The sequence below is a fragment of the Aquarana catesbeiana genome, linkage group LG09 (assembly GCF_042186555.1).
Source record: "Aquarana catesbeiana isolate 2022-GZ linkage group LG09, ASM4218655v1, whole genome shotgun sequence".
NCBI lineage: Eukaryota > Metazoa > Chordata > Amphibia > Anura > Ranidae > Aquarana > Aquarana catesbeiana.
Genome location: NC_133332.1, coordinates 258,086,418 through 258,106,404, shown reverse-complemented (window position 1 = coordinate 258,106,404; position 19,987 = coordinate 258,086,418). Strand labels below are relative to the sequence as shown.

At 43.2% G+C, this 19,987-nt stretch overlaps 1 protein-coding gene across 4 annotated transcripts in view; it reads left to right on the top strand.

The window, feature by feature from the left end:
* Window positions 1-19,987, top strand: part of TMEM268 (transmembrane protein 268) — a 109,427-nt gene that overhangs the window by 28,862 nt on the left and 60,578 nt on the right. For all 4 annotated transcript variants that reach the window (XM_073600264.1, XM_073600262.1, XM_073600263.1 and 1 more), the window contains exon 3: window positions 6,300-6,397. In XM_073600264.1, coding sequence (XP_073456365.1) covers window positions 6,300-6,397 — 98 coding nt within the window. The remainder of the gene's footprint in view (window positions 1-6,299; window positions 6,398-19,987) is intronic.

Here is a 19,987-nt window from a genome sequence, read left to right as displayed (position 1 = left end):
GATGTCTGTTGTATTATTAATTGATATGTATTCCTTTAAAGCTTGTTCAATGGCCATCTGATGTAGTGGGTGTTTGAGCATTATGTCCGGTAAGTACCACGTTGGGTCATGCGCTTTTGGTATGGCTGAGGCTATAGTAGTGTATACTGCATTATGGTCAGACCACGGAATCGGAATTATATCTGATGCAATAATTTCTGGTATCATTCCTATTGTTAGAAAAATATGATCTATTCTGGTGAAGGTTTGATGAGGGTGCGAGAAATAAGTGAATTTCTTTTTCATTGGGTTACTTTCTCTCCATGAATCTACCAAATTGTATTTGGAAAGAAGTTGAGAAAAAGGTAATCTAGAGGTTATTTTGGATGGTGTAAAAGGTGATTTATCTAGAAATGGGAGGAGGACCTGGTTCGAATCCCCACACATTATCACTGTTCCTATTTTGTGTGTATTAATCACTTGTAATATATGTGAGAGGAATGGTGTAGGTTGTTTGTTAGGAGCGTAGTAGGAAATCACCGTGATTGCTGTATCCATTATATAACCCATGAGTATCAGGTATCTACCTTCTGGGTCTTTAATTTCTGATGATAAGGTGAATGGTGTGGATCGGTGAAATGCAATTAGAGTTCCCCTTTGCTTGGTACAGGCAGAAGCCGTGTAAATTTGTTGATAAAAAGGAGAAATATATTTTGGAGTAGAATCTTTGGTGAAGTGTGTTTCTTGGAGGCATACTATGTGAGCCTTCTTGTTATGGAAAGTACGGAAGGCTTTGGTCCTTTTTTGAGGGACATTTATTCCCTGAACATTCAGGGAAAGTATATTCAGTGGTGCCATGGCAATAGATCAAATAGTTTTGACTTACTTTTTGTTATGCAGAGCTGACTGCGCAGATCAACCTGTGTGGACTGAAGAGATGAATAGATAGAAAAGAAACCAGTGAATTCTGGAGTAAAGAGTAAACAAAAAACATATGAGATTAGATGATACATTGTATAAATTATTTTTTGCAAGTAATCACAATTTACCCGTGAAAGAGAATAAATATCTCTCTCAGGGGAATAAGTGCCTTCGTCACACTCCCACATAATATGGTTGGGAGAATGAGGAGGGCTAATGGGGGTACACGGATCTTCCGCTTACAGGAGAGAAGTGCTATGTCAAAAGACATCAAAATGATGTTTCATTAATTGGAGTGCAGAATATAGTTTTTGTTGAAATTATTTATTCCAGGGTGGTTGTATATGGTTAGTCTTGCCCTAGGCTAAATAATTCAGTTAGAAAGGTACTGTTAATAACTTTGGTATTGATGAAGATAGTTTGAATTATTTTGGGATTTTAACCCTTTTAGAGTAAACAATTACATATTTTATTCATATGTAACTGTTTAGATATGTTAACTCATAAAATTGAGGTTGTATTGCTTCAGATTAGAATAAACAAAAACATAATTCTAGGAACTAGTTAGGTAATAATATATTTGTTTTAAGAAAAGAAAGAAAAAGCTTCCATTACTTCTGGATTATTGAACATATTTGTCCTAAAAAGTAATAAATCTATTGTTATTACCTGATAATATATAACTGAACAAGAATTTCCTTATTTCACTTATATATTCTAAGGCTATATGAATCAGAAGTAATAAGAAATATAACTGGAATGTAACATGATCCCACACAGTGTGTGACTATCAGAATGCAGTTACATTCAGTTATAAATATAGGTTTTTTATAGAGAACCATCTCTTAGTATAATAAATGAAGAGATATCAGGAATTAGGATGTCAGTCCATTGAATCTTCTTGGTCCATGGATGATGTGGCATAACGGCCTCTTTTGTGAGAATGATGATTCCCATTTTGTTCTGAAATTTTCTGGGTGCTGCCTGAAGGTGAAGATGATGCTATTCTTCTGCGTGTGGGAGTGTTGCTGCTTGTGGGTTCTGTCAGATTTAATTTTAAAAGGGTTTGTTGTAGTTCATCTGCTGATCTGCTTCTGTAAATTGTACCTTGGTAGTTAAATCTGACTGAAAAGGGGAAGCCCCATTGATACATAATGTTGTGGCGTTGCAGTTCCATTAGTTGGGGTTTCATGGATCGTCTTTTAGTAATAGTAAGTTGGGATAGGTCAGCAAAAATTTGATAATTGTGTCCTTGAAAATTAAGTTCCTTTTTTTCTCTTGCAGCAATTAGTATTTGTTCTTTCGTTCTGTAATAATGACATTTTGTGATTATATCACGTGGGGGTCCATCTTTCTTTTTGGCTGTGAGGGCTCTGTGTACTCTGTCCAGTTCTAAACGTTCCATAGGGATATCTGGCTTTAGTTCTTGTAATAGAGCAGTAATAGTAGATTGCAGGTCTGTCACAGTTTCAGGTATTCCCCTTATGCGCAAGTTTGAACGTCTGGCTCTATTTTCGTAATCTTCGAGCTTAGTTTGAAGTACTAAATTCTCTTTTTTTAATTGTTCCAATTCTGTTATATTTTCTTGGGTTGTAATTTCAATTTCATCCATTTTTATTTCTAAGGCTGCGGTGCGGTTTCCCAGCTCTCTTATTTCTTTGGTTAGGCTTTTTGTTATTTGGTCTGAGGTTTGTTTTAAAGCCTTATGAAGCATCTTTTCAAATTGTAATAATATTACTGGGGATACTGAGGAGGCTTGTGGAGAAGTTTGTGAGAGGATTTGTTCTGTATCTGACTCAAATGGAGAGTCTTGCTGTGACATTTTCTGTCTGTGAGAGCGCCCTGATGCTGTATCTTGTGAGGTGACTGGAGCTGCTTCAGCTGCAGTGAGTGCCTGTGAGCTCTTTGTGAGGTGATTTTTATTTCTGCCACGGTTTCCTCCCAGTACCATATTTCCTGCCCAAACTTTCACAGTTTGTTCCCTGGGGCAAAAAGGTTCAAATGGATACCTTTTGAGCCTGCAGGCTCCGCTTTGTCCTTCTCTTCTCTCCTCTGGAGCTCTAACAATGCATGTCTGCTCTGCTAGGCTCCGCCTCCTGCCCTCAAAACCTTTATTTTTTTTAAACATACCTCCACTTTTAATGTCACTTTTAAATAGTTCATTCAGGCCAAGCTGGCCTAAACAAACCATTTACTGCACTTGCTGGGTGCTCTGTATGAACTGTATGTAGTATGACCTACATAGTACCCAGCCCTGTGTTCTGCCTGCAGAAGGCGAACTTCCAATCCCACACCCTGAACGAAATAGAGACGGGATGAGCGCTGCTCAGCCCTCCACGGGAGGTTTTATATGAGAGGGAAAGGCGGGCGGATGACGTCAAGCTGCCCCTCACTTGCTGGCATTCTCGCCTAGGCAAGAACCATGTACTCCCAGCTGCCCGCAGCCTCCAGGAATGCTCACTTCACGCATCCCAAGAAGCTTTGGGGCAATCTAGAACACATTGCGCTTCATCTGGGGGCCAAGGTCTCTTCAAGATTCTTGCATTTGGCCCCCTGATGACACTCAGTGGAGCATGGTCGTCATCAGGGGTCCAACCGCAAAAAACTTAAAGAGACAGCTGGGATCTGATGACCTAAGAAGGTGTTGGCGCTGGACCCGATCTGAGGCAGATTACAGCAGGGCAACGCTGAATTCACTGGACATGAGAGTATGGGGTTTGAGAATACTGCAGTGAACAAGAGGGAATTAAAAAAATAAAAGAACAGAGTTAAAAGATAACTCCACTTTTGTGAAAAAATATAGCACAAAAAAATTACACCTGATACAATTGCTACAAAAGCCATACTATAATTTAATGTTATTAAAATGTACCCTTTCAATCTGCAGCTGCTCCAATTTTCTGTAAATGTAATGCAATATAGCAACCTGAAGGCGTTCTGTACACAACTTATGTACAGAACACCCCCCCCCCCCCAATTTATGTAATTTCCTGTTTGTGTGATTGGCTCACTGATTTTCCCAGAAGTCTGCACTAAGATACTAGTCGGATTTTAAGCATCCTTTGACATAGGAATTTTAGTTATGGTTAGATACTCCCCAAGGGATGCAGACACAGTAACTTTCTCATTAGAAAACTGAGAGTACCTCAGGTGATTATAATTTATCTTAAGAACACAAAAAGGTAGGACCTTGCTAGAAAGTTTGTTAAAATCCCTGCAATCTACATTAATCACCCAGAGGGCATTGTTTTTTTTTCTAAACAAAATCAGTGTTACAGTTTGAGTTCATCTTTAACAAGTTCATTATAAACGGTAAGAAAATCAATGCTGTTTACAATGTGAATTCCAACTGTAATGTAATGTGCATTGAACCCCTGCCCTATATACACATTACACACCTGACCCCTGTCCTATGTACATTTCAAACACCTGACCTCTGTCCTATGTATATTACGCACACCTGACCCATGTCCTATGTATATTACGCACACCTAATCCCTACCCTATATACACTATCTCACAAAAGTGAGTACACCCCTCACATTTTTGTAAATCTTTTCTTCTCTCTTTTCATGTGACAACACTGAAGAAATGACACTTTGCTACAATGTAAAGTAGTGAGTGTACAGCTTGTATTTGCTGCCCCCTCAAAATAACTCAACACACAGCCATTAATGTCTAAACCGCTGGCAACAAAAGTGAGTACACCCCTAAGTGAAAATGTCAATATTTTGTGTGGCACTGCCTTAACCCTCTTGGGCATGGAGTTCACCAGAGCTTCACAGGTTGCCACTGGAGTCCTCTTCCCCTCCTCCATGACGACATCACAGAGCTGGTAGATGTTAGAGACCTTGTACTCCTCCACCTTCCGTTTGAGGATACCCCACAGATGTTCAATAAGGTTTAGGTCTGGAGACATGCTTGGCCAGTCCATCACCTTTACCCTCAGCTTCTTTAGCAAGGCAATGGCCTTGGAGGTGTGTTTGGGGTCGTCATGTTGGAATACTGCCCTGCGGCCCAGTAGGAGATCATGCTCTGCTTCAGTATGTCACGGTACATGTTGACATTCATGGTTCCCTCAATGAACTGTAGCTCCCCAATGCCAGCAGCACTCATGCAGCCCCAGACCATGACACTCCCACCACCATGCTTGACTGTAGGAAAGACATACTGGTCTGTTCTCCTCACCTGGTTAACGCCACAGACGCTTGACACCATCTGAACCAAATACATTTGACTTGGTCTCATCAGATCACAGCCCATGCTTCCAGTAATCCATGTCCTTAGTTTGCTTGTCTTCAGCAAACTGTTTGTGGGCCTTCTTGTGCATCATCTTTAGAAGAGGCTTCCTTCTGGGATGACAGCCATGCAGACCAATCTGATGCAGTGTGCGGCGTATGGTCTGAGCACTGACAGGCTGACCCCCCCACCCCTACAACCTCTGCAGCAATGCTGGCAGCACTCATGCGTCTATTTCCCAAAGACAACCTCTGGATATGACGCTGAGCACGTGCACTCAACTTCTTTGGTTGACCATGGCGAGGCCTGTTCTTTATGTTGAGCAGCAATTCTGTTTTTCAGATCCCCAGAGAGTTCTTTGCCATGAGGTGCCATGTTGAACTTGACCAGTATGACCAGTGACCAGTATGAGAGATTGAGAGCGGTAACAGCAAATTTAACACACCTGCTCCCCATTCACACCTGAGACCTTGTAACACTAACGAGTCACATGACACTGGGGAGGGAAAATGGATAATTGGGCCCAATTTGGACATTTTCACTTAGGGGTGTACTCACTTTTGTTGCCAGCGGTTTAGACATTAATGGCTGTGTGTTGAGTTATTTTGAGGGGACAGCAAATTTACACTGTTATACAAGCTGTACACTCACTACTTTACATTGTAGCAAAGTGTCATTTTTTCAGTGTGGTCACATGAAAAGATAGAATAAAATATATCCAAAAATGTGAGGGGTGTACTCACTTTTGTGAGATATTGTACATTGCACACACCTGACCCTTCTCTTGTAAAAATACATACACTGTGCATGCCCACCATTGCCCCATTTATTCTTATAGGCAGCCTCCAGCAATTACTTGCAGGAAGGCTTTCCTATAGGAATGAATGGGACCTCAAAGTTAATGCACAATACAAAGCGGCCACTATCAGGAGAAAGGATTTGGAGGTCCGAGCAGGGCCGCACAGTGTAGATGGTTGGATCGGGGCTGAAGAGAAGTATTTGTCCTAGTAGGATGCACTTAGGTGGGTGGAGGGAATTGATTGTAAACTGTAATCAGTATCACCTGCTAGTTCTGATTAACCTTAAAAGAGGGTATATAATGTCCCGAGTCATGTCAGGCAGCCTGGACCAGCTAAAGCTCTGACCTTTCCTTTATGCAGGTCTATACAACGGACGATTATTGACTGTTCTGCCTTGTACATCGGGAGCTGAACACACGGAGCAATGCTTCAAACGCCTACAGGACTGCGGTATACAGGTGATCAATGATCTGCATTGAAAACGGTTTCATGAAAGTAGCCATTATAAAATGTAAAGGTTAACTCCACTTTCGTGGGAACAAAATAAAATAAAAAACACACAATGGGATATACAATTGTGACACAAGTCATATTGTAATTGAATGCTCTTAAAAATGACCTTTCCTTTTCAATGTGCAGCGCTGTCAATTTCTGTAAAATACAATGCAATATGGCAGCCTGGAGGCGCTCTGTACACAGATGGTGTACAGAACGCCCCCAGATATAGCATTTCCTGCTTGTGTGATTGGCTCACTGATCTTCCCAGAAGTCTGCACTAAGATACATGTTAGATTTTGGCAACACAAATGTCATTTTTGGTGAGACACTTCCAAAGGAAAATCGCGTCTAAGGCGGCAGACCCTGCCACTTTCTTCATTAGAGCCCTGCAAGTGCAGTAGCTGAATGATAATTATAATGACACTCCCATTCACATTCAGCTATTTCTTCAGAATAACAAAAGGTAGGAATCTGGGACAAAGTTTGTTAAAATCTTTGCAATGTACATAGATCATCCAGAGGGGAATGTTTTTTTTCTCAACAAAAGTGGAGTTACTAACTAAAGTGTGTGTGTAAACCTCAACAATGTACTTCTCTTAATTGCTTCCTTTTCGTTCTCAAAGTATACCGTTGAAAGTGTTTTGTTCTATCTGATTCATAAGTGTCAAAATTGCTGTTGACTGCCAGAAATCATGTAAGTTGATAACTTCCTGTGCTCTCTAAGTAGATGCTGAATACTCGCACTTCTGGTCAAACCTTATATAAATCACGCAGCTGAACACCACACTATGGTCTTAACTTGCACCACAGATTCAGGATATACCAAAAGAAAAAGAGCAGTGCTATACCTTTAAGACTTACATTACCCAATATTTGTCTTAAAGTGGTTTTAAAGGCTCAAGGCTCAAGGCCTTTTACTTTCATGTAAAAAGCCTTCTGTGTGCACAGCCCCCTAATACTCACCTGAGCCCCCTCTCGATCCAGTGATGTGCATGAGAGCTGAGCTTCTTACGGGTCTCTTATTCCTAATTGGCTGAGACAGCATCAGCAGCCACTGACTGTCAATCACAGCCAGTGAGCCAATGAGAGATAATGGGCAGGGCCAGTCTGCAGCTTTATGTTTCTTATGGATGCATAGAGCGTGTCTCGGAAGCAAGCACGCACCAGTGCCCCCCAGAGCAAGCAGCTTGCTCTGGGGGGCACTGGCTGAAGAGGAGGAGCCAGGAACACAGGCGGGGGATCATGGCTGCTCTGTGCAAAACCACTGCACAGAGAAGATAAGTATATCATTTTTTTTTTTTTTTTTTAACCACTTGCCGACCAGCCGCCGTCATTATACTGCGGCAGGTCAGCACAATCCCGCGAGCCGTTGTAGCTATACGTCCGCTCCTTTAAGCATGATAGCAGGTGCCCGCTGCACTGCAGGGGTGCCGATGCTCGTGGCAATGAGCGCTGGCCACGAGCGATCGCGGGCGCGAGAGGCAGAACAGGGACGTGTGTGTAAACACACAAATCCCTGTTCTGTGAGCAGAGGAGAGATAGATCGTGAGTTCCTAAGAGCTAGGAATCACGATCTGTCATTTTCTCTAGGTCAGTCCCCTCCCCCCACCATTAGAAAAACACACAGGGAACACAATTAACCCCTTGATTGCCCCCTATTGTTAACCCCTTCCCCTAACCCCTTCCCTGCCAGTGACAGGGGGGGAATGTCTGACCACATCTGTTACATTACACAGAGCACTAGGTCCATCTCCTGGTGCCTACTGAACTGCTCAGTCATTTGTATGTAGGGTCCTAAGCAGTCCCTAGTTTAAATTTAGTGGTTCTACTAGGCCAAAGGTAGGGATCTACCTTTACAACATGAAGGAGATCAAAGATCACTGGAGTTTGGTGCTTTTTTTTTTTTTTTTTTTTTTTTAAAGGAATTGACTAGCAAGGCCTACCTAAACAGTAAGGAAAACATAGAAAAATATAATAAAACAAGTATCACTGTAATGTACTGTAACAAGTTAGCTTACCTTAACCGCTTCACCCTCGGAAGATTTGGCTGCTGAATGACCAGGCTGTTTTTACTGACAATTGCACGGTCGTTCACCCAAACAAAATTGACGTCCTTTTTTTCCCCACAAATAGAGCTTTCTTTTGGTGGTATTTGATCATCCCTGCGGTTTTTTATTTTTTGCGCTATAAACAAAAAAAGAGCGACAATTTAACAAAAAAAAAAAAAAAAAAAAACACACAATATTTTGTACTTTTTGCTATAGTAAATATCCCCATTTTTTTTAAAAAAAAAGCTTATTTTTTTCAGTTTAGGCCGATATGTATTCGTCTACATATTTTTGGTAATAAAAATCACAATAAGCGTATATTGATTGGTTTGTGTAAAAGTTATAGCGTCTACAAAATAGGGGATAGATTTATAGCATTTTTATTATCATTATTTTTTTTTTACTAGTAATGGCGGCAATCTGCGATTTTTATTGACTGCGACATTATGGCGGACACATCGGACACTTTTGACACATTTTTGGGACCATTGGCATTTATACAGCGATCAGTGCTATAAAAATGCTTTGATTACTGTAAAAATGTCACTGGCAGGGAAAGGGTTAACACTAGGGGGCGATCAAGGGGTTAACTGTGTTCCCTCTCTGTGTTCTAACTGAAGGGGGGATGGGACTTGCTAGGGGAAAAGATAGATTGGTATTCATACTTTGTATGAACACATGATCAGTCTCTTCTCCCCCTCAGAGAACCGGGATCGGTGTTAACAGGGTCTCGCCGTGTCACGAGCGATCGCGGGAGCCCGCCGGTCATCGCAACAGCCGGGCACTCGCATCGGCTCCAGGGGCGAGCAGCGGGCGCACGTGCACCTAGTGGCCACAGGGTGAAGCGACGTAAGGTAACGTCGTTTTGCCCAGCCGTGCCATTCTGCCTCAGTACAACTGCAGCGGCTGGTCGGCAAGTGGTTAAAAGAGTACAATGTCAGTTGGTAGAGCAGTGGACGGTGTCAGTAGAGCAGTGGATAGTATTGGTAGAGCAGTGGATGGTGTGTACAGTAGGGGCTGTGGGCGGTGTCAGTAGACAGTGTCAGTAGGGCAGTGGATTGTGTCAGTCAGTATGGCAAAGGTTGGTGTCAGCAGGGCAGTGGACAGTGCCAGTCATTAGGGCAGTGGATTGTGTCAGTCAGTAGAGAGGAGGACATTGGCAATAAGTAGAGCAGAAAACGGTGCCAGTCAGTAGGGCAGTGGATTTTGTCACTAGGACAGAGTCAGTAGGGCAAAGGTTATTTTCGGTAGGGCAGTGGATGGTGCCAGTCAGTAGGGCAGTGGACCGTGTCAGTAGTTTATTTATTTTTTAACATCCCTGCTGTGGGACTTGGGTGAAATATCAGGGGTTTAAACAGAACCCTGATGTCTCACTTTTGAAACAGAGCTGTGTCCTCAATCTCCAACTCTGTAGCCTCAGCTGAAAAGGACGAATTAACAGGAAGACCTCTGCAAAGTCTTCCTGTTCATTCACAAACTGAAGCATAATAAACACAGTTTTTGGTACTGATCACTCACTACGTTCATTCAGAAAAGGAACGGGCCAGTAAATGACAGATCTACCAGCCCCTTCCGCTGCTCTCCATCATGAAATGATTCCTGCAGCAGCTGGAGGGAGGGAGAGGAGGGGAAGTGGGCAGCACCTGTGAGGTGGGGGCCCGGGTAGCAGAAGAAAGGGGAACCTGAACAGGAGGGATGGCGAGGGAGGCATTTACTGATACCTTTCACCCCTGCAGCTGCTGAAACATGGCAAGAGGGAGAGGAGGAAAAGCCTTGATGAAGACTAACGTCTACTGACAGCACTAAGGAGGCTTTTTTTTCCCCTGAAATACATGGCTGTATTTGTTGCCAAAGAATGTACCAAAAAAAACCTTAAGGCCTCTTTCACACTAACGATCCGTATGTCCGTTTTTCATCCTTCCGTTTTCGGATGAAAAACGGACATACATGAATCTCTATGGAGCGTCGGATGTCAGCGGTGACATGTCCGCTGACATCCGACCCGCTCCGATCCGAAAAGTGTAACGGAGGAAAAACCTACTTTTCCATCCGTTATCGGATCGGGTGACGACGGACACTACGGTCCGTCATCATCCGATCCCCCCATAGGGGAGAGCGGCGCTCTGACAGGTCCGTCGCTGCACAGTGTGCAGCGATGCACCTGTCATCTTCCTGCTCAGCGGGGATCGGCGGAGTGATCCCCGCTGAGCAAGCGGATATTCACAGGGCAGATCATCACTGATCCGCCCCGTGAGAAAGAGCCCTAAGTATCATTATCAGAGAGGTAGCAGCCTGGGACCAGAACAAGGTCCTTCAATACTATATTTCAACCAGCCCTCAAAAATTCCACTCGCCAGCTCGCATTTTGCAAGTGGATTTTGAGGGCTGGCGAGAAGGGCTGCCTGGGAGTGGTGAGAGGGGGGGTGCGAGCACCGCCGATCACAGAGGGGAAGAGAGGAGACCCGCAGGCTGGAGGATCAGAGCAAGGAACATCACAGCTTTCATTTCATTAGCTGTGTGTTCCCCTGCCATGCGCCGTCACAGCCCCTCTTTTTCCGGGACTGTGATAGACATATCACCTGTCCAATCCTAGGACTGGTGACGTGTATCAAAGTTCCCCGGACAAGGGGGGGGCTTATGTGGCGACGCATGGCGGGGGAACACACAGCTATTGATATGAAATCTGTGATGTTCCCCCGTGTTCTGATCATCCGGCCGGTGGCTCCCCTCTCTTCCCCTCCACAGGTAGGCTGCATTGGGCATAGGCTGCATGGCGGACACAGGCTTCATTGGCGGACATGGGCAGGCTGCATTGGCGGCACGGATAAAGTTGTTACTATTTTTAAAACTTAATTCTGCATAATACATTTAAGTGTCATTGCATGAGATAATTTATGAGGGTGGGTTTAGGGGCAGGGCAGGGGTTGGGCGGGGCAACTGGTGGCGAGAAACCCTTGAGGCCTGGCTAGTAGCTCAGGAGGACTTAAAATTTGAAACCCTGTTTCAACCATAGATCTGCTTTGGTGAAAGAAAAATCACTTTACGGTTGATGAATCAAAACCAACTTTCAGTTCTGTCGGTCCAGTGCCATCACACACACACATATCAGGCATGGTGATAGTGTAAGAAGATAAAACAAACTAAATCTTTGTCTCCCTGCCAAACCAGTAGGATGTTTATTGCCAGTGGTGTATGCTGGAAAGATACAAATGTTTGGTGTACCTTGGAAAGCCCTCTTCCTCTCGGGCCCACTGCCTGGAGAGCGTATGCTTTGCTAGAGTTCTCTTCCACCCAGGCCTGTAGTTTGGGGCGGTGTTGTGCTAAAGAGGGTCCAAGCCTGGGGTCTGAGGCTTTCTGCTTTAGGGTATTTCCAGGGAAGGCGGTGCAGGAATGTCTCCACCTGGATTGGAGCACCATTGGTGATTACAATGCTGAAGAGTGTCTGGAAGATCTGGGTACAAGCTGTGGACATTACAGGGAATTCTGGTGACTCGTTCAAGGAAGTCACAAGATGCCTTAAACCTGCTTCACAGGTTTCTACTGTATGTTTTATTTAGGCTTAAACATCTATTGTAGTCTCCAGTCTTTCTGCTGACATTTTCTCTTCCTCATTTGCATTTCCACTAAGAACACAAAACTGAAAAAAAAAAATTCCTTTTTTGACCCTTCTGACTGCCCCAGCTCGTGTCTGATCTCACTTCTCCATTTCTTTGTAAGACACATTTATTCTGAAATTGCAAACATTTTTTCTCCTATGTTAGAAAAGTCTTTATTCTACTGAAATTTCTGGTATTAAAGCGGAGCTCCAGCCCCCCCACTCAAAAATGAAAAGTCAGCAGCTACATATACTGTAAATGCTGACTTTTAATATTAGAACACTTACCTGTCCAGGGATACCGCAATGTCCACACCCCAGATAATTCAATCCGCTCTCAGGTGTTGCCGCTGCCATTCCTTGTAAGGGTAAACCGGCAGTGAAGCCTTGCGGCTTCACAACTGGTACCCTACTGCACATTCCCGAAGCACACTGCGCTTTTTGAATGGCCCGGTGGCAGTGGAAGGAGGCAGCGGCGAGGTCTCCTGAAAGTGGGGAGGGGTACCAGTTAAAAACAGTTACCTGCTCCCCCCAAAAGGTGCCAAATGTGGCAGCTGAGTGGGGGGAGGAAGCAAACAAGTGGAGCTCCACTTTAAAACTACAGTGCCTTAAAAAAGTATTCACACCCCTTGAAATTTTTTCACATTTTGTCATATTACAACCAAAAACCTAAATTTATTTTATTGGGATTTTATGTGATAGACCAACACAAAGTGGCACGTAATTGTGAAGTTGAAGGAAAATAAATGGATTAAAAAAAAGAATATGTGAAAAGTATGGCGTGCATTTGTATTCAGCCCCCCTCAATACTTTGTAGAACCCCCTTTCGCTGCAATTGCAGCTGCAAGTCTTTTTTGGGGATGTCTCTACCAGATTTGCACATCTAGAGAGTGACATTTTTTTGCCCATTCTTCTTTGCAAAATAGCTCAAGCTCTGTCAGATTGGATGGAGAGCGTCTGTGAACAGCAATTTTCAAGTCTTGCCACAAATTCTCAATTGGATTTAGGTCTGGACTTTGACTGGGCCATTCTAACACATGAATATGCTTTGATCTAAACCATTCCATTGTAGCTCTGGCTGTATGTTTAGGGTCATAGTCCTGCTGGATGGCGAACGCCCCAGGCTCAAGTCTTTGGCAGACTAATGCCACGTACACATGGTCGGATTTTCCAACGGAAAATGTGTGATAGGACCTTGTTGTCGGAAATTCCGACCGTGTGTGGGCTCCATCACATATTTTCCATCGGATTTTCCGACACACAAAGTTTGAGAGCAGGCTATAAAATTTTCCGACAACAAAATCCGTTGTCGGTGTTTCCGATCGTGTGTACACAAATCCGACGCACAAAGTGCCACGCATGCTCAGAATAAATAGATGAAAGCTATTGGCTACTGTCTTCCCTGTCCCTGCTGAAGAAAAGCTTCCCCACAACATGATGCTGCCACCACCATGTTTCACGGTGAGGATGGTGTGTTCAGTGTGATGTGCAGTGTTAGTTTTTCACCACACAGTGTCTTGCTTTTAGGCCAAAAAGATCAAATTTGGTCTCATCTGACCAGAGCACCTTCTTCCACATGTTTGCTGTGTCCCCCACATGGCTTCTCGCAAACTGCAAACGGGACTATTTATGGCTTTTTTTCAACAATGGTTTTCTTCTTGCCACTCTTCCATAAAGGCCAGATTTGTGAAGTGCACGACTAATAGTTGTCCTGTGGACAGATTCTCCCACCTGAGCTGTGGATCTCTGCAGCTCCTCCAGAGTTACCATGGGCCTCTTGGCTGCTTCTCTGATGAATGCTCTCCTTGCCCCGCTGGTCAGTTTAGGTGGATGGCCATGTCTTGGTACTTTTGCAGATATATCATACTGTTTCCATTTTCGGATGATGGATTGAACAGTGCTCCATTAGATGTTCAAAGCTTGGGACATTTTTTTTATAACCTAACTCTGCTTTAAACTTCTCCACAACTTTATTCCTGACCTGTCTAGTGTGTTCCTTGACTTTCATGATGCTGTTTGTTCATTAAGGTTCTCTAACAAACCTATGAGGGCTTCACAGAACAGCTGTATTTATACAGAGATTAAATTACACACAGGTGAACTCTATTAATTAGGTGACTTTAAAACAATTGGTTCCACTAGATTTTAATTAGGGGTCCTATTAAAACTCTATACTCCTCCAACCTATTCAAACTCTATACTCTTTCATCCTATTGGCCACTATTCACCACTCCTGACTCTCTCCTTTTTATAGTTGCGTAGTTACATAGTAGGTGAGGTTGAAAAAAGACACAAGTCCATCAAGTCCAACCTATGTGTGTGATTATATGTCTGTATTACATTGTATAACCCTGTCTGTTGTGGTCGTTCAGGTGCTTATCTAATAGTTCCTTGAAACTATCGATGCTCCCCGCTGAGACCACCGCCTGTGGAAGGGAATTCCACATCCTTGCTGCTCTTACAGTAAAGAACCCTCTACGTGGTTTAAGGTTAAACCTCTTTTCTTCTAATTTTAATGAGTGGCCATGAGTTTTGTTAAACTCTCTTCTGCGAAAAAGTTTTATTCCTATTGTGGGGTCACCAGTACGGTATTTATATATTGAAATCATATCCCCTCTCAAGCGTCTCTTCTCCAGAGAGAATAAGTTCAGTGCTCGCAACCTTTCCTCATAACTAATATCCTCCAGACCCTTTATTAGCTTTGTTGCCCTTCTTTGTACGCGCTCCATTTCCAGTACATCCTTCCTGAGGACTGGTGCCCAGAACTGGTCAGCATACTCTAGGTGCGGCCGGACCAGAATCTTGTAGAGCAGGAGAATTATAGTTTTATCTCTGGAGTTGATCCCCTTTTTAATGCATACCAATATTCTGTTTGCTTTGTTAGCAGCAGCTTGGCATTAAATGCCATTGCTGAGCCTATCATCTACTAGGACCCCCAGGTCCTTTTCTATCCTAGATTCCCCCAGAGGTTCTCCCCCCAGTGTATAGATTGCATTCATATTTTTGCCACCCAAATGCATTATTTTACATTTTTCTACATTGAACCTCATTTGCCATATAGTTGCCCACCCCATTAATTTGTTCAGGTCTTTTTGCAAGGTTTCCACATCCTGCGGAGAAGTTATTGCCCTGCTTAGCTTAGTGACGTCTGCAAATACAGAGATTGAACTGTTTACCCCATCCTCCAGGTCATTTATGAACAAATTAAATAGGATTGGTCCCAGCACAGAACCCTGGGGGACCCCACTACCCACCCCTGACCATTCCGAGTACTCCCCATTTATCACCACCCTCTGAACTCACCCTTGTAGCCAGTTTTCAATCCATGTACTCACCCTATGGTCCATGCCAACGGACCTTATTTTGAACAGTAAACGTTTATGGGGAACTGTGACAAATGCTTTTGCAAAATACAGATACACCACGTCTACGGACCTTCCTTTATCTAGCTTGCAACTCACCTCCTCATAGAAGGTAAGTAGATTGGGTTGGCAAGAATGATTCTTCATGAATCCATGCTGATTACTGCTAATGATACCGTTCTCATTACTAAAATCTTGTATATAGTCCCGTATCACCCCCTCCAAGAGTTTACATACTATTGATGTTAGGCTAACTGGTCTGTAATTCCCAGGGATGTATTTTGGGCCCTTTTTAAATATTGGTGCTACATTGGCTTTTCTCCAATCAGCTGGTACAATTCCAGTCAGTAGACTGTCTGTAAAAATTAGGAACAACGGTCTGGCAATCACTTGACTGAGTTCCCTCGGGTACAAACCATCTGGTCCCAGTGATTTATTAATGTTAAGTTTCTCAAGTCTAATTTTAATTCTGTCCTCTGTTAACCATGGAGGTGCTGCCTGTGATGTGTCCTGAGGATAAACACTGCAGTTTTCTTTACTGAAGCCCCCCGATTCCCTCGTGAAGACTGAGAAGAATAAATTCAATACCTTCGCCATCTCCCCATCCTTTGTAACCAGATGTCTTTCCTGATTCTTTATGGGGCCAATATGGTCTGACATCCATTTTTTACTGTTTACATACTTAAAGGGGTTGTAAAGGTAATTTTATTTTTTTTAAAAAATAACATGTTATACTTACCTTCACTGTGCAGCTCGTTCTGCACAGAGTGGCCCCGAACCTGCTCTTCTGGGGTCCCTCGGCGGCTGTTTCAGCTCCTCCCCGCAAGAACGAACCACCTTAATGCGAGCTCCCTTGCATGGTGGTTAGTTATTGCGGGCGCGCTCCCGTGATACAGCCGGCGGCTATAGCCGCTCACTGTATCACTCGGCCCCGCACCCCGGCACGCCGCGTCATCAGATGTGATTGACAGCAGCGCGAGCCAATGGCTGCGCTGCTTTCAATCCATCCACTGCAGCCAATCAGCGACCAGGCTGAGCTGCAATAGAGATGACGGGAACGAGCAGCGGAGATTCGAGGTGTCAGGTAAGTAAAACGGGGGGGGGCTGGGGGCGGCGGTATTGTCAAAAGTTTTTTCACCTTAATGCATATAATGCATTAAGGTGAAAAAATTTTTACCTTTACAACCCCTTTAAAGAATTTCTTGGGGTTTTTTTTGCTCTCCTCTGCTATGTGTCTTTCATGTTCTATCTTAGCCGTCCTTATTGCACCCTTACATTTCTTGTTGCATTCTTTATAAAGTCTGAATGCTGATGATGATCCCTCAATCTTGTATTTTTGAAGGCCTTCTCCTTTGCTTTTATATGCATTTTTGCATTGAAGTTAAGCCATCCAGGACTTTTGTTCGTCCTTTTAAATTTATTACCCAATGGGATGCATTGGCTAATGCCCTTATTTAATATGCTCTTAAAGCAAACCCATCTCTCCTCCGTGTTCTTTGTTCCTAAGATTTTATCCCAATTTATGCCTTCTAGCAAGGTTCGTAGTTTAGGGAAGTTGGCTCTTTTGAAATTCAGTGTCTTTGTATTCCCTTTATGTTTCCTATTTGTGTGATTTATACTGAAACTGACCTGTGATCAATGTTACCTAAATTGCCTCGTATGTCCACATCCATGATCAGGTCTGTATTGTTGGTAATCAGTAGATCCAGTAAAGCTTTATTTCTAGTTGGTGCGTCTACCATCTGACCCATAAAATTGTCCTGCGAGCCTTAGATGAATGCGCGGTTCCCCCTCGCCCAGTCTATGTCTGGAAAATTCTTTTCCCCTTAGCTTCATCCCTTTGGAGCTCTACTCATAAGGTTTCCACCTCCTCCCTAGCTCCCTTAGCGATGTCATCTCTTACATTCACTTCATTATTCTTGATATATAGGCATACCCCTCCCCCTTTTTTACCCTCTCTATCCTTGCGATAAAGGGTATACCCTTGAATGGTTGCCAGCCAATCATGAGAGCTGTTGAACCAGGTCTCTGAAATTCCCACAAAATGCAAACCCCCCTCGTACAACAGTATCTCTAGTTCACCCATCTTGTCTGCCAGGCTCCTGGCATTAGTAAACATGCCACAAAGTTTAGACCGGTCGCATATTATCCTTGTATTGGGTGTTCCGAGATTGCAACTAGGACTTGCTACTATACTTACCTTGGGTACAAGATCTTGCATTTTCTCACCGTTATCCCTAAACTCTTGCCTTACAAATCTTAAAGTTAAATTGGTATTAAACCCAAATAGCTAAAAGCTATTTATTATATTTCAGCTTACCAATTGTTAGATGTGATGGCTGCATTCGTTTTCTTTTTTAGTCTCTTTCCTTTATTTTCACCTGGTGATCCAGCCAGTAAGTCTGTTTTTCAACAGAACAAGCTGTCCTACAGATGTAGTAGTTGGAGGGATGAGACAAACCATTTACCACCGACAGGGGTGCTAACAATAATCAGTTTTTATTGATGGAAAACAATCGAAACAGAAAACAAATTGTTGCTGTAACTGCTTAAAAGTGTGAGCTGGAATTTGGCTTCAATTTGTTAGTGTATCAAAATCTTCTGTCCATTAGAATAAATGAACGCTAAAGCGCTAAACGCATCTAGCCTTTAGGTACGTCAAATGTTTTTTTTCTGCCCGAAAGCTCCTCTCCCGAATGCGCTGGTGGTGCATTTTTTTTTTTTTATCAGCCTGTAAACACTCCTTTTCTAATACGCCTGTAAACACCTATATGTGCATGGCCACATAGGCTAACAGAGGTGCTTTAACTGGCTTAAAAAAAATTCAAATGCCTATAAAAAAAAAGGCATTTTTAACCACTTCCTGCCAACCTGGTGCATATATTTAACCCTGAGCATCCACATATACTCTATGTGGCCCTGGCTAAACACTTTACTGTGCTGAAAACACGCTCCCTGTGCACTAGCACAGTAACAAACAGGTACTGGAAAGCTCTTAATGCATTCTTGCAATCAGCTTTTCGATCATGTGACCTCTTGTTTGCCAATCACAGTGGTTACATGATTGGAATGCCCGCCTCTGCCGCCCGGCATTTAGACCCACTTTACAGGTCCGGAAGGCGGCGGCGGGCAGTGGTTAAGCCCTGTGTGCAGAGCTGCTGTTAGAAACCACAGGGCCCCCTACAGACAACCTGACACAGGGCCCCATACAGCCAATGCTTCAGTTATAGGGGGTATGCCTATGTATCAAGAATAATGTACAAGTAAATGTGAGAGATGACATCACTAAGGGAGCTAGGGAGGAGGTGGAATTCTTATGGGTAGAGCTCCAAAGGGATGAAGCTAAGGGGAAAATACTGGGAGTATGCTATAGGCCCCCTAACCTGAGGGAGGAAGGGGAGACAGATCTATCACAATTTGGATTAGCAGCAAGGATGGGATGTGTTATCATAATGGGGGATTTTAATTATCCAGACATAGACTGGGCAGAGGGAACCACGCATTCATCTAAGACTCACCTGTCCCTAAATGTTTTGCAGGACAATTTTATGGGTCAGATGGTAGACACACCAACTAGAAATAAAGCGTTACTGGATCTACTGATTACCAACAATACAGACCTGATCATGGATGTGAAAATGCGGGGCAATTTAGGTAACAGCGATCACAGGTCAATTGGCTTCAGTATAAATCACACAAATGGGAAACATAAGGGGGGAATACAAAGACACTGAATTTCAAAAGAGCCACCTTCCCTAAACTAAAAACCTTGCTAGAAGGCATAAATTGAGATAAAATCTTAGGAACAAAGAACAGGGAGTAGAGATGGGTTTGCTTTAAGAGCATATTAAATAAGGGCATTAGCCAATACATCCCATAATAAATTTAAAAGAGTGAACAAAAGTCCTGGATGGCATAACTCCAATGTAAAGATGCATATAAAAACAAAGGAGAAGGCCTTCAAAAAATAAAGGGTTGAGGGATCATCATCAGCATTCAGACTTTATAAAGAATGCAACAAGAAATGTAAGGGTGCAATAATGACGGCTAAGATAGAACATGAAAGAAACATAGCGGAGGAGAGCAAAAAAAAGCGCCAAGAAATTCTTTAAGTATGCAAACAGTAAAAAAGGGAGGGCAGATCATATTGGCCCTATAAAGAATCAGTAAGGACATCTGGTTACAAAGGATGGGGAGATGGCGAAGGTATCTGTCTTCACAAGGGAATCGAGGGGCTTCAGTAACCAAAACTGCAGTGTTTATCCTCATGACACATAACAGGAATCAACTCCATGGTTAACAGAGGACAAAATTAAAATTAGACTTGGGAAACTTAACATTAATAAATCACCGGGACCAGATGGCTTGCACCCGAGGGTACTTAGGGAACTGAGTCAAGTAATTGCCAGACCATTGTTCCTAATTTTTACTGACAGTCTACTGACTGGACTGGTACCAGCTGATAGGAGAAAAGCCAATGTAGCACCAATATTTAAAAAGGGCCCAAAATACATCCTTGGGAATTACAGACCAGTTAGCCTAACA